At 26.8% G+C, this 14,900-nt stretch overlaps 2 protein-coding genes across 5 annotated transcripts; one reads left to right on the top strand and one right to left on the bottom strand.

Moving 5' to 3' along the window:
• Positions 1–624: 624 nt before the first annotated feature.
• On the bottom strand, positions 625–14,643 carry LOC114125473 (iron-sulfur protein NUBPL). Of its 4 annotated transcripts, none has more exons than XM_050201378.1 (8): positions 14,468–14,643; positions 1,858–2,040; positions 1,664–1,808; positions 1,540–1,579; positions 1,293–1,477; positions 1,036–1,224; positions 881–978; positions 625–814 (listed from the first exon to the last, which is right to left on the bottom strand). In XM_050201378.1, the coding sequence occupies exons 2-8, from the start codon at positions 1,975–1,977 to the stop codon at positions 749–751; spliced, it is 843 nt and encodes a 280-aa protein (XP_050057335.1). In that variant the 5' UTR covers positions 1,978–2,040; positions 14,468–14,643; the 3' UTR covers positions 625–748. The 4 variants fall into 4 exon arrangements, with proteins under 4 accessions (XP_050057335.1, XP_050057336.1, XP_050057334.1 ...); XM_050201379.1 differs by lacking the exon at positions 14,468–14,643 and adding an exon at positions 13,059–13,565; XM_050201377.1 differs by lacking the exon at positions 14,468–14,643 and adding an exon at positions 2,107–2,465.
• LOC114125472 (lipoyl synthase, mitochondrial) lies at positions 9,322–11,678 on the top strand. Its single transcript, XM_027989137.2, has 7 exons — positions 9,322–9,506; positions 9,559–9,882; positions 9,948–10,104; positions 10,181–10,238; positions 10,336–10,494; positions 11,173–11,288; positions 11,348–11,678. Exons 1-7 carry the CDS (start codon positions 9,447–9,449, stop codon positions 11,602–11,604), a joined length of 1,131 nt encoding a protein of 376 aa, XP_027844938.1. The 5' UTR covers positions 9,322–9,446; the 3' UTR covers positions 11,605–11,678.
• Positions 14,644–14,900: the final 257 nt, after the last annotated feature.

Below are 14,900 nucleotides of genomic sequence, written 5' to 3'. Positions count from 1 at the left end.
AATCTGACCTTAAATTTATTCTTCTTAAGCTTTTCAAAAAAAAAAATAATAACATCCTACAATATTAAAGGCAAATTGAGGATATTTTGTACATTTTATACATTCAATTTCCATTTCTGATACTACACAAAACATTTTTGCATTTGTATTCCATAATATAACAACCTTGTGAAATGTGTATAAATAAAGACATACAGTCAACCATATAAGTATATAACTGTGTTTAAAACTTATTTCCAAGAATACACTTAAAGTAGTATTCAGATTTCTATTAAAAACTTTTTAAAATGTCAAAATATTATAAATAAAATTAACTAATATGAAGTGTGTAACCCTCCAGGGTAGAACTCAGTATGTTAATACCACTTTTAATACTAGTGTATTATGTTTATTATTCAAATCAAAAATGTACTATTAACATTGATTTAAAACAATCATTAAAAGTAAGGTAATAATAACATGATTATGGATGTATGAAGAATTTAATTTGATGCTGTCCTTAAAAATTCATAATTCATACAATAATCTATATAGACTGAAGGTATTTTTAAGCACTGCAAAATAAATTATATTATACATACTTTACTTTTTTAAAATTTTTTAAATCATTTTTAACATAATACATATAACTGGATTTTAGTTTATTATATATTTTACATATTTATATATTTAAACAATAATATAATCATAATATATTAAAATAAATGTTCAATAGGTGTATGGTCATAAATATTACACAATATGTACATCACTTATTAGTGACATTACCTAACGAATTAATCAAATATTCTGCTAAGCTCTTGTAAATTTTAACCTAAAAATTAAAATACAAAATTCAATATGTATTTCTAGAAAAATATGTTTTTATGATTTCAATTACTTGTGAGGATTCCGGATGAGTAATGACAATAGGCTGACCAGAATCACAACCATTAGTTATATTAGGATCCAAAGGTATAGAAAATAATGTATCAATTTCTGAAAACAATATTAAACATTATTATTCAATAAGTTACCAATAAAATAACTAAATACTTTCTTGAATGGCCAACTCTTGAACACTATCTCCAAAAATAAAATTTTCATGTGAACATTTTGAACATTTCATAGTACTCATATTTTGTACTATTCCCAATATAGGAATGTTTAATTTTTTAAACATTGTTATACCTCTCCTGGTCACGCCAAGAGCAGCCTTTTGACCAGTAGTAACAATTAACACACCTGAAATTCATAATTTAAGTTTTCAAATATTTTTAATAATTTATAAATACCTAATATTATTTCATTACCACTTATTGGAAGATTTTGAGCAAGTGATAAGTGTGTATCTCCTGTTCCTGGAGGTGTATCCACTATTAGGTAATCTGTATGGTTCCAGGAAACACCTCTAATTAATTTGTCAATGGCTCCCATAACCATAAGTCCTCTCCAAATGGCTGCCGATTGATCAGTTATCAAGTTACCCATTGACATACTATAAAAGTAAAAATTAAATTAGATTTCAAAAAATAAATGGACTTGAAATAATTAAATTACCACTTAACCCCATAGTTAATGAGAGGTACCATAAGGTTATCTATAATTAATAAATAAAATTAATTAATCAAAATTTAATATTTTATTTAACTAAAGTACAAAGAATAACAACCTTAGCCCTTACCATTATTAATTAAAGGGGTTTCATGTAAATTCATCATTAATGGTATAGATGGACCGAATACATCAGCATCCAATAATCCAACATCTTTGTTAGGTGCAACACATTTTAAAGCTGTTGCTAGATTTACTATGCAGTATACATTTATCTTAATTATACTTTAAGTATTATATGTTTTACACAGTTAAGTTTCTAACATAAATTTTAATTAGTTTACCAGCTGTTGTTGATTTGCCAACACCTCCTTTACCAGATGCAACCAATATTATGTGGTTCACACCATTAATTGGACGTTTTTGAGGCAACTTTTTCCTCATAAGTTCTGCTTGTTTTTCAGTTAATTGTGATAAATGTTTCACAAATGAACATCTTAACTGATCCTGGAATAATATAGCAGTTAATCAAACTAAATATAAAGAAATTTAAAAAATAAAATATTTCCTCACATTAATCAAAGGATAAAGCCGGTTAATTGTAGAACTCGTTATAAACATAGTAAATTATATAATATTCTAAATTGACAATTAAACTTACAAGTTACAATAACTTCTAAAATGTACAAATCAAAAAATCTCAAAATTTGTAAATATTTACAATTTTGAATATCAAATTGATAACCGAACGTCCAGACACCACGGTTTTAGATAATACTATCTATAACCATGATAAACGCTATCATTTATTTTTTCACGTAACGGATCTATAAATTAGAGAATCCTGGAATACAAATCCTTGAGAAAAAATCTCCCGAAATAAAATATCACGTTTCCTAATGTTTTAACTTTGGATCATATACATTATACTAGTATATGATCTTAGATTTTAACGATAGTGAATAAGATATATAAATTTTAAATGTTACTTATTGACGTGTAATGTATAGTGTATTGTGTACAACCTATGTTAATGGTCTTTTAAAAATTTAAACGAATAGGTACTGATGAGTCAAAAATTCGTCTTTGAAGAATTCCTCCTATTTTTATTTTTAAGTTTTTAACAACAATATGGATGATGAAAATAGGCATTGAATAGAACTAATAATATTACAGAAAGTAGGAATTATAGATTTTCGCATTGACTTGGCCTTATCCCACAATTTGGCATTAAATTAAAAAAATGAAGTATGATGTTGCTGCAGATTACGCAAAATAGCATTAGATAAGGTCGGAGAAAGCATCAAAATACTATTTAACTTGGACAAATTATGAAGAAAGAAGTTTAGTGAGCTTATGCTTAATTTAAACTTGATGTTTAGTAAAATTGTAAATTGTCAATAATTACAATCACAAAAGACCTGTAATGTTTAGCTGCGTATAACTTTACGATTATGAAAGATGTAAAAACCAAACTTATAAGGTATTCTAGGTATTATTCAGTAGAATAATACACAACCAAAATAACCCATACTAAATATTGAATTATTTTGAGTAATACAAGATTTATTTTTAAAAGTTTCAACTTTTGATAAAAAAAAATTACTTTTTTCAATTTAATAATAATTGGTTGATAGGATAATAAAATAATTTTAAAATAAAAAAAATATGTCGAAATGTTGAAAAATTTCAGAGAAACAAAAAAATCCACTGTAGGCTTATGTTGGTTTAAAAAAACTTAAATCGTCCATAACTTAAAAAATAAAAGAGTTAGAGTGTTAGACCCCCACTTTAAAAGTTATTTCTTCATTATTTTAGATATACTTCGTATGACGGCGGCCGGTCACCAATACAGATTGTATATAATATATATTATGTATTATATTCGCTAACTTATGGACATGTATTAGTTATATTCTTATTACCAAGGCTGTGAATTAGCATGTTTTTTTTCTACACCGTATAATGAAATAGATTCGGTCTAAATTTGTTATGGGAGATGGTATTTTGCGCCAATTTTATTACTTATAATTTGCGCCAAAATATAAAAATATATACATATAAATTAATTTTGGTATTTTGCGCCATGACAGAAAACGAAATGGGATATGTAATTTGCGCCACCTTTCATCAATATTCAACTTTGACAGAAAAGTCCTAGTTTCATTAAGCTATAACTAAAAAAAGGTGAGCATAAGCTTGATGCCTAGGTATTATTAATAGCTAGGTATTTTTTTTGTAATGTTTACATTTAGTTGGTTAATCTGTTCCAAATTTACATTAAATGTATTTGTATAAACTATGACTTGTATAGATTCATACCATTCATGAAAACTTTTCTATTTTTAGTCGAGTATTTAACGTGAATTTTTGACTATAATTAGTATAATTATTGTACTATTGAAATCAAGATAAAATTATTTACTGATCTGAATGATCCGATTTAATAATCGGAAGAAATTGTACAATGCAATAACTACCTACCTTAAAGCAGGACTTGAAAATGGGTTCAAAACCAACTTCAAAAACTGGTATAAACCGTTTTAAAACCGAATACTGATAAACCGTGACCAAAATCAATAACAAAACCAAAAAAAAAATTGGATATCGGTATCATGCCGGTGTTATAAAAAAAAAAACGAAATCGAAACAAATTAGATACCAGTATTAAATTCAAAATCAGTCGGAAAAAATTGGAAACCGTTATTTTATTTCAATTTTTTAAATTCCGCCAATCGAGGTGATTTGAAACTGCGAGGTGATATGAAACGATTCGATTTTTCTTTAAACTTATCAGGTCTCTGAGAGAAAATTATATATTATAATTCTACTTTCATGAAAATTAAATTTACAATTTTTGTGATAATAAATGTTATTATTAACCAAGTGATTGGTCTTACTATTACTTCTGAAAAAAATTACCAAACATTTCGTATGATAACAGCGATTTTATTATTGTTCTCAAAAGTGCTTCAGATCTTGATGATTGAAATCAAATGTAAAGATTTATATATTTATTATGCTTTAAAGAACACTTCAAAAGCAGAAATTTGTAGTTGGAAGTCTAAATAAATATTTTTCCAATTTTATAGCTTAAGTTATGTTAAAAAAAAAAATTGAGGGTGACTTGTAACACCTAAAAAACACTATATCAAGGCCCAAGGGACCAAATAATTAAAAAAAAGTCAAAGAAGAGGCAATTTCAAATTTCAGTAGTACCTTTTATTAAGTATTACGTACCTATTTTTATTAAGTTATGTAAGTTATGTTTTTTTATTTAAAAAGTTTTTTTTATTTTGTTTTTGTCATGTTTCTTATTGGTATTATTTTTATTATTTTAAGATTAATTGTGTATGCAGTTAAAAAAGGTTAAATCAACCTGTTTTTTTTAAAATTTAATTTACATGTACTTGTGTTAATTTAAAAGAAAAATATTTTGTTACAAGTCAACTGTAACGTGTTTGAAATGAATTTCACATTGAATTTTCATAGCTGTTACAAGTCACTCAAAAATTGAGGTGACTTGTTACACGTAACACGTACTTTTTATTTTTTTTTTAAGTCCAATTTTGGTCAAAAAACTAAATGAAAGGTCTTATCCAGTATCATATTCATGAGACATCTGCACACATTTGTGTATTATTTGTAGCCCAATGCGTTTTTTTTTAAGTTCGGAATACCTAACAGTATGTCAAAATCGTTTCAAGTCACCTCGATTGACGGTTATCAAATTTTAAATTACGATATATTTTTTTTTTAATTATCGTGTTTTTAAATACTTACGTAAATTTCATTAAATTTCATTAATACACCCACGAGATGGTGATTAAAATTTTAATAACCATTTTATTATTTGAAATATTATTATTATATAGTAAGTTGTTTCATTAATATTTAATAGTAATGAATAATCAACCTAATATAAATTTACTATATTATTAGTTAATAAGAAATACTGTATAAAATGACAATTATACGGGTCAAACAATGATAATTATTGACGATAAAGCCTTCAAATAGGTCCTCGAATGCACTTTATATATGTATATATTACATTCCTAGACCGTATGTGTTTATTAATATTTTATTTAATAGTATTAAATATACTATAATATAACTAAATACTAAATAGTATAATCCAACTACTTATAAATAATAAGATAAACATATAATTTTATAACTGCTATAGCCAATACTTTATACAGGTAAAATACTAGGAAAAACTAAAAATAGCGTGGGTTTTAAATTGTGTGCGTGTCAGTGTTGTATTTACGGGGGGTGAGGAGGGATATATCACCCATTGACCTTTTTTTTTTTAGCTAAGATCACTGCAGCATTAGCTTGTATGAAAAAATTAAAAATACATTTAAAAAATTCTACGAAGGAGATAAATATTCCCTATTCACTAATGAAATACCTACTTGTTGTTTAAATTTTTAAAATTATTTTCTTTTTAGTCCAAATTGAACGGACTTACAAAGCTTTACATTCATAACAAGTAACAACACAAGTTAAATGATTGGACGTTGAAGAAATTATTGACGAAATAGCTGAAAAAACCTAGAAGACTACACTGCTACAGTTTTGTAAATAATAAATAAATGATTCATTATTTAATAGGTTATATTTATAATTATAACTTAATAAGGTTTATTATTAGAACTCGGATCAGGCATCGGAACTTATCCAGATGTTGTTAACCGCCGCCGCAATAGGAGACCACTAGCACACGAACCTAATGAAAACGAAGAATTACAGGTATTAGCATACTTTCAAATAAATCCTCGTTCTTCTATTAGAAATTTGGTTAGAGAAGTTGGTGTCTCTGTGGGAAAAACACATTCAATTAAAAAAAAAAGTTATACACACATCGACCTAACATAGTACTACATTTAATACTTGGTGATTTCCGATAGAAGACTTACATTTATAGCATGGTTGATGGTACAAATTCAAGAAGAACCGCTATTTTTAAAATATGTTTGTTGAACTAATGAATCAAAATTCATTAATAACGGTGTTATCAATAAACAAAATATCCGCTATTGGTCAGATCATAATCCTTATTGGACAAATGACTTTCAGCATATGTGGGGAACGAATGTCTGGTGTGGGCTTTTAAGTGGTAAATTACTAGGTTCTTACTTTTACGATGGTACTTACTACTTTGACAAGTAGGAGGTACCAAGACTTTTTGCCGAACACGCTATACCAATATATTTGGATGAATTCAACTTAGACACCCGCGTGAATTTATTTTTCCAACAAGATGGGGCTCCCGCCCATAATGTGATAATTGTTCGAGAATATATTAAACAAACTTTTGGGCATAAATGGATGGGAACATATCTGGTCCAGTATAATAGCACGCTAGATCACCTGATATAACACCGTTAGATTATTTTTTTATGGGGACACTTAAAAACAGTAGTTAATGCTAATCCACCTATTAATCTTGAAGATTTTAAAAAATAAAATAATCATTGTGTGTAATGAACTCACCGAAGATCAAATAATAGCAGGCTGGCAAAGAGAACTACTGCGACAAATGGAAGCATACGTTGAAAATAATGGCAATAATTTTGAACAATTCATTAAGTAATAAATTATTGATAATTTAAATGATATTTTTTATAAATTCCGTGTACTATTAAATACACCTTGTAGTTTTAATAAAAATAAATTATTTGTTGTTGATCTATTAATAATTCCAATTTTAATTTAGTAGTTTTGACAAAAATAAGATATAGTGTCGAAAATGCGTTCGAAATATTTCCTGTTACCTTTAAAATTGAACATTCGGTATATATGAGATAGTCATAGAGATCTAATTTTTATTTATAAATTAATTTCACATCATATTATTATTCCAAATAAACTTTTTTCTTTTGCTTTTTTTTATGTAATTGCTTTTTTAAAAATTATTCTAGCAGTGGATTTTTTATGTGTTCATTATGCTATTGTAATAAAAACTAATAATTAATAAGAAATGTAAAAACCCAGAAAGTGGATAATGGATTATTTGGATATTGTTTTCGTTATCGGCTTGTTTATGTTAAATGTATAAACAATGTATATTGTAGATTATCGATTTACACAAAACCTGCAATGCGCCCTGCAGTACCTATAATACGGTCAGTATACCTAAAACATCGATATAGATCGTTTCAAAAATTAAAATTTACCATTTAGTGTTGTAATTTGAAACCTTTGATATGAAAATAAATAAGCACCGACCACTTCATGTGGATGAAGAGAGTTCGTTTTCTATATTGTATACAAATATTCTGTCGGATAATAGAGTCAGTTTCACTTCTTCTAATTTAGAGAAATACACGGTAAATAATTGTTTTTTTAATTTAAGTTAATTTTTCAAATTTTTTTATTCATTTTTATAACTAGTTCATGTTAATTTTGGTCATGCCTATTTTTGCTTTTTTTTAAAATAATCGTTTTCTTTTTTTCTTATTATGCTTCAAAATCCGAACCCTAGTTGTTATTAGTGTCTGAAGTTTAAATTTTTCAAAATCGTGTAACGATAAAGATTTATCCTCAAACGATTTTCAGTATTTATTATTATTTAAAAAGTAATAAGTTGTAGATACTTGAAAATTTTACCAGTTATTTAAATTGGCGTTTTCTTTAAATAATTTAATTTTTAAAATATTTCGCTTATTTTAAGGCTATACAAAATTTAAGTAGAAACATAATCTATTTATCTATATAAACATATTTTTTTCTAGATCTTGTATATCTATGACGAAGATCAAGACTAGTCAAGCCTATAGTCCTATACTCATAGATCATACCAACTAATTTTTAAACTAAAATTAATAAATAATAAAAACGCACCAGTACCAACAATAATAAAAATTACAATGAAAAAAATAAAAATAAAAGTTAAAATTTTAATAGATTTTTGCATATTTTTGAAAAATGAGAGTATATTTTATCGGTTTTTGAGAATATATTTCATAGTTTTCAAGTGCATAAAATTCACAATTTAATCACTTACATAGTTACATCTTATAACATTTAAACTGTTCTAATGTTCAAGCGTCAATCTCTAACCGAATTTTTTAACGGTTTAATGCGCCATAATAGATAGTCTTATGATTCATGATAAATAAAACGACGGTCTATTCTAAGACCGTGGCCCATGGGCCTGTCTAAAGCTATGAATGGTTTAGTGATTTTGCCATTTTAGTACAAGTAGTATACTAGTACCCCTAATAATAGTAATAAATATTAATACATTTTTAATATAAACTCTTATCGGATAATTTTAGCGATAAACAAATCACAATACCATGTATTGTATTAACCAGTGGCGTATCTAAGATTCATTTTACGCGGATGTTTTAATATTTAATAGTGTCATGGAAGGTGGGGGAGGAACCCTTATACCACCCCATAATACATTAACACAAATCATAGGTATATTGATATAAATTATTATATTAGTGAATATTATTATAAGTATGTGTAAGTTGTATACAACTTTTTTATTATAAAGCACATAAAATAAATAATACTAATACTAAAACAACAAATAGGTACCACATAATACATACGGCCGATAGGGGGTGTTCCAACACCCATATCACTATAGACATATTAATATGTCTATGCATATCACCCCCTATAAATACGCCACTGGTATTAACTGTATCAGTATCAGTAAACGGTAGGCAAAATGTTTTAAGAATTTTATTCTTATCTATCTCGATGACTTCAGCGAAAACTGTGCTATCAGTGTTATCACTTATCACTAATTATTATATTTTTGTTCTTCTGAACTTTAAACGTTTATCGATAATCATTTAACTTTCAAGTTCAAATATTTAAGCCATAACCAGCATTCAGTTTTTATGATTTGAGACTAACTAAATTATTTAAGATATTTACTTAAAATGTCATGTTTAATTAATAAATTTGGATCAAACTGGAAACCGAATTTTCTATTATTTAAAGTAAGTTTTAAAAATCTATAAAACAAAAAATATTTTAACAAAAAAAATTTAGACTTTTAGATCTAAGTCAACAACAGTCAAAGATAAATTCCGTGAGATAATTCAAAGTGGACCGGATCTATCAGATTTTATAAATGAAACACCTATAACATCACAAAACTATAGTGGCAAATTACGACGAGAAAAAGGTGAAGAAGATAGACTTCGTTTACCTCCTTGGCTTAAAACTAAAATACCAACCGGGGAAAATTTTTCAAAAATTAAAGAACAGCTACGTGATTTAAACTTGCATACTGTTTGTGAGGAAGCTCGATGCCCAAATATTGGTGAATGTTGGGGTGGAGGAAAACATGGCACAGCTACTGCAACAATTATGGTAATATTTAAAAAAATAAATATTTTATGTATAATTGTACTTTTATTGATTAAATATTGTTTTAGTTATTGGGTGACACTTGTACTAGAGGTTGTCGATTTTGTTCTGTTAAAACATCTAGAGCCCCACCACCTCCTGATCCTAACGAACCAGTTAATACAGCAAAAGCTATTGCATCATGGGGACTTGATTATATTGTGTTAACATCTGTTGATCGTGATGGTATATTCAAATAAAAAAAAAAAAATTGTATTAATTGATTGATGAATAGTATAGAATGAAATGTTTTTTTTTTTAGATTTGGAAGACGGTGGATCTGCTCATTTCGCTGAAACTGTTGTTGAAATAAAAAATCGGTTTGTTAAGTTATAGATAATAATAGTTAAATTTATAATATTTTTTTTTATTCCTGTTCTGTTTACATTGATATAATTTATTATTATTTTTTTTTAGTAATCCTAATATAATGATTGAGTGCTTGGTACCAGATTTTCGCGGATCAGCTGAAAACATAAAAACTATTGTAGATTCAGGATTAGATGTTTTTGCTCATAATATTGAAACTGTTGAAAAGCTAACACCCTTCGTTAGAGATAGAAGAGCAAATTATAGGTAAATAAAATATACATCATCATAATTCATCATTTTTATTAATACTTCAAGAGTTAGGTATTTAATTATTATTTATATAAACCTTTTCAAGTTGAATAGTAATAAAAAGTTTAAATAATTATTTATTATTTTTTCAACAATTGTGTGGCACTAATAGTAATATTGATAGTTGATCCACAAAGAATTTTATTAAAGTTAAATTGATAAAAAAAATTAAGAATGCAATGGTTTTTCTTAGTGATTGTGTGTCAGTTGCTTATTTGTAATTCTTCAATTTTAAGCGAGTTATAAGTATATAAGATATTACAATTCAAACATAAAAAATCATTAAGAGTCTATGATGTGGTATAGACTATAGACAATAATCTTTATTCTTACCTTTAAATTAGAAAGACAAAATATATAATTTTTGTAAATATATATGTATGTATATTAATCATATATAATATATAACATGTCCAAAGGAGAAGGCTAAATCCCTGGATTAACCTGGCTAAAAACAAATTTTCTATTGTATTTTTGTAAGACTATAGCAAAATGCGAGGTAATCATATGCTATTAATGCTTGACTATTTCAAAAATCACAAGTCATTAATATATTACCTTCTTTTTTAAATTTAAACTTTAATTATTATACTTTTTATATAAGATTATAATCTTTAATCCTTTAAATTATAGACAAACAATGGCAGTGTTACGTAAAGCTAAAGATTTTGATCCACAACTTATAACAAAATCATCCATAATGCTGGGTCTTGGCGAAACAGATGAACAAGTTGAACAAACATTTAAAGGTAGTTATTACATATTGCAAAATATTTATAGGTACTACTTAAAAACATCTATTTTGTAGATCTAAAGGAATCATTAGTGGATTGTGTTACACTTGGACAATACATGCAACCTACAAAACGACATTTAAAAGTAGTAGAATATGTCACTCCTGAGAAGTTTAAACATTGGCAAGAGGTTGGTGATAAGATGGGATTTATGTACACAGCAAGTGGTCCACTTGTAAGAAGTTCATACAAAGCTGGTGAATTCTTTATTGGCAATGTATTAAAAAAGCGTAAAGAAGCACAAGAGTCTAAAAATTTTAAGACCACTTAAATGTTTTGTTGATATTGTTGTTTGTTATATTTTTATTATGTTATTATTGAAATATAAAATATAATTTTATATAATATTATGTACTATTATAAAAACTTAGTAGAAAAAAATTTAGAATTTTAAACAGTTTTGAAAATATTTTATTTGGAAATTAGAAGTGAATAGAGCTTTTAAGCAATGTTTCAAATATGTAGGATTACTAGGATGAATATGAAGGTAATAAGAAGTACCTTTTTTTACGAAAAATAAACATTAATTTTAATTTTGATAGTAAAAGTATTACTTATATATTGGTAATAGATTGAAATTTACCATTATTTTTTATTTAATCATAAATAACTTATAAGAGGACAATTTCACTGTCATCAGCATCTTTACAACTTTTAGAGTTTTAGTTGTATCCATTATCATTAGATGTAAAATAAAGCTCATATTCATTTTTAATACTTAAAAATGTTCTGCTCTTGATATTTTTTAATTCTAGGTATAAACTATAAACTATTCAACCTAACTATATAGACTATATTAAAATTGGTTCATTTAAAAACTTAAATATTCCATTTATATTTTCAAAATTCAGATATGATAGACTAGATGTATAAATATTGAATAATTCTTATTAAATTAGAGATTAACTAATAGTTTTTCATTTTAAAGATCGAATTACCTACACTTATATTTTGAAAAAATATTTTTTTGTATTATGAAGACTTTTAGGCAGGACCTGATTAAGTTGGTTGCCAGTAGGCTATAGGGTTGATTTGGTGCCCCTACATTCTACATTTGTAAAAAAATTACTTTGTGGAGCCTCTAATTTAACAGCTGGCTGCTGGCCGATAGGCGCTCCAGGCTATAACTTACTCAGTCTATTGGTTAATCAGCCCCTGATATTTAATCATATTTATCACGTTGTAATTTAGATAATATCATCACTTAAAATAGACCATTTAATATCAAACATAGATAAATGGTTTATGAATACATTTAAGACAATAATATTCGTTTATAGCTGCTCAGGTTACTGATTAGGGGTAATCGACATGCAATCACGTCTCTCAGGAGTCAAGATTCAAAGCCTCAACGATACAATATCCAGTAGTTCTCCACATATAACTTATTTTAATATCGTTAATAAGTTGATTGGTATCCATTAAAATATTTAGCTTTCTACTTTTTTATTTATTACGTTGTAAAAATCGATTGACAGTTCTCATTCCACATAAATACATAATCTCAGGAATTCCTTTGTAGTTTGTAGACCGTTGGTAATAGAAAAAAAAATGGTAATAATTAGACATTTCACATGAAACAGCTAAAATTAGAATTATCAAAAATTTCCTTAAAAGCATCAACTAACAAATTAATAATTACCTATTGATAAGTTATATTAACTGTATAATACTATAGACTATTATAGTGTATTGTATGGTTAGGTATAAGTAATATTGCGGTACTTGATTGGTTTACGCTCCGCTGTAACTCATAAATCGATAACTTCAACGTGACGTCATGAACTCATGGCCATGTAATTTTCTATAGGTTTGTTTTAGTGATGGCAACTTGTTATCAATTTTTGTAACTGTTACAAACTGTTATTGTTACTCGAAAAATAACAGTGAAAATAACAGTTACTGTTATTATTGAATATTAATCATGATTGATACTGTTACTAAGTAGCAATTTTATAACAATTATCACAAATTCACAAATATCAATAACGACAAGTATAACTGGTATAATCAAATAACAAGATAACAACTAATAACAGTTTACAATACTAATAACAGGTTTAACAAACAATAACAGCGGTATAGCAGTAACAGTATATAACACGGAGTCAGTAAGACCAAATTTAAAACTCAAATAATCGTAACAGTTATTTTTTTCCTCAAGTAACAGCTTGTTATTGCTACTAGAGTAATAACTGTTATAAATCACTGTTCCTGTTATTTTTTCCCATCACTAGTTTTTGTTTTATTATCGATGTTGATACACACCATTCACTCACCACGCTAATTCTATAACACTCACTCTGAACAAAATGTGTTCTATTCTGTTAATCTGCCAAAACTTTCTGGTTTACTTTTCATTATGAACCATAACAGTGCTCTATCACTTTACCAGTGTCAAGTAAAACGTAATCATGAATCCACGAACGCGAACCAACGTTAAATTGTCAATTTTTCTGATGTAGTGGCGTTACACTAAACAGTTATAATTAATATTACTTATTAGCGGTTATAAATAATATTATTAATATTAGATAAGTACATTGAGCAAGTTTAAACACTAAACGTGCGTGTACAATAAACCTTTAGCGTATATAGTTAGTGTACAGCTACTCTTATAGCTAATACAGCCAAAAATCTACTATAATAATCTACCTGGTAACTGTTACCACAATATAAGATAATGTACATTTCTTAAATATAGTATAATATAATATAAATAAAATATTATCTTGAATTTTAATTGTTAAACATTGTAATGGATAACAACGTTCCTACTATAGTCTACACTCTACAGTTATAGTTTTCGTTTTACACGTTATATACTTTAATACTTATCTATAGACTAAAATATAATAGTGTACTATAATAATACCACAGACGGCACCATTTAATACTATTATAGAACTAAATAGTAATAACCAGTCATGTTACAAGTTTGAACTTTCAACTGAAAGTACCTAACCATGTATTGAAGATGGTAATATAGTACTATACACATACATATTACATCATTTATTAGTTTATCATAATCAATGAGATTTAAAGCAACAACGCGATATAAACTACAAGCAATTATACCAAGTTCGCTTGTTTATATTGTTGGCTTAAAATATTTACTATTTAGACAGTACCTCAATATGGCTCAATGCTCAGTCTACCATTCCACCCATAATTGTATAATATTAATAATATTAAATATTATTATGATTAAACTGATTAAAGCAACAGCACAGATCGTATCATGAAAATATAGTTTTCAATGTTTTCAATTCTTCATATTATTATAGTCGTGGCAAAACTATGTCATTAACTCATATTATACGTGTGACTGTGTGAGTGTGATATTATACTTATATAAGTTACAACTTATGTATATAATATTCATAATATACTCATAAGTGGACGGGTACAGGGGTACGGAAGCCGGAGCATCACTGTTAACAGTGCGTGCAACAAAACAGTGTTATTGTTCTATACACGGCCGTAAAGCAAAAGCACTGTCAATGTTTATGCTTATACCTTTGTAGATTTTTGATTAGACATGTATGTGTTGTCGGTCGTCGG

Source organism: Aphis gossypii, chromosome 2, assembly GCF_020184175.1.
Source record: "Aphis gossypii isolate Hap1 chromosome 2, ASM2018417v2, whole genome shotgun sequence".
Classification (NCBI taxonomy): Eukaryota; Metazoa; Arthropoda; class Insecta; order Hemiptera; family Aphididae; genus Aphis; species Aphis gossypii.
The sequence above is the reverse complement of the archived record's forward strand: the minus strand, read 5'-3'. Positions and strand labels throughout refer to the sequence as shown.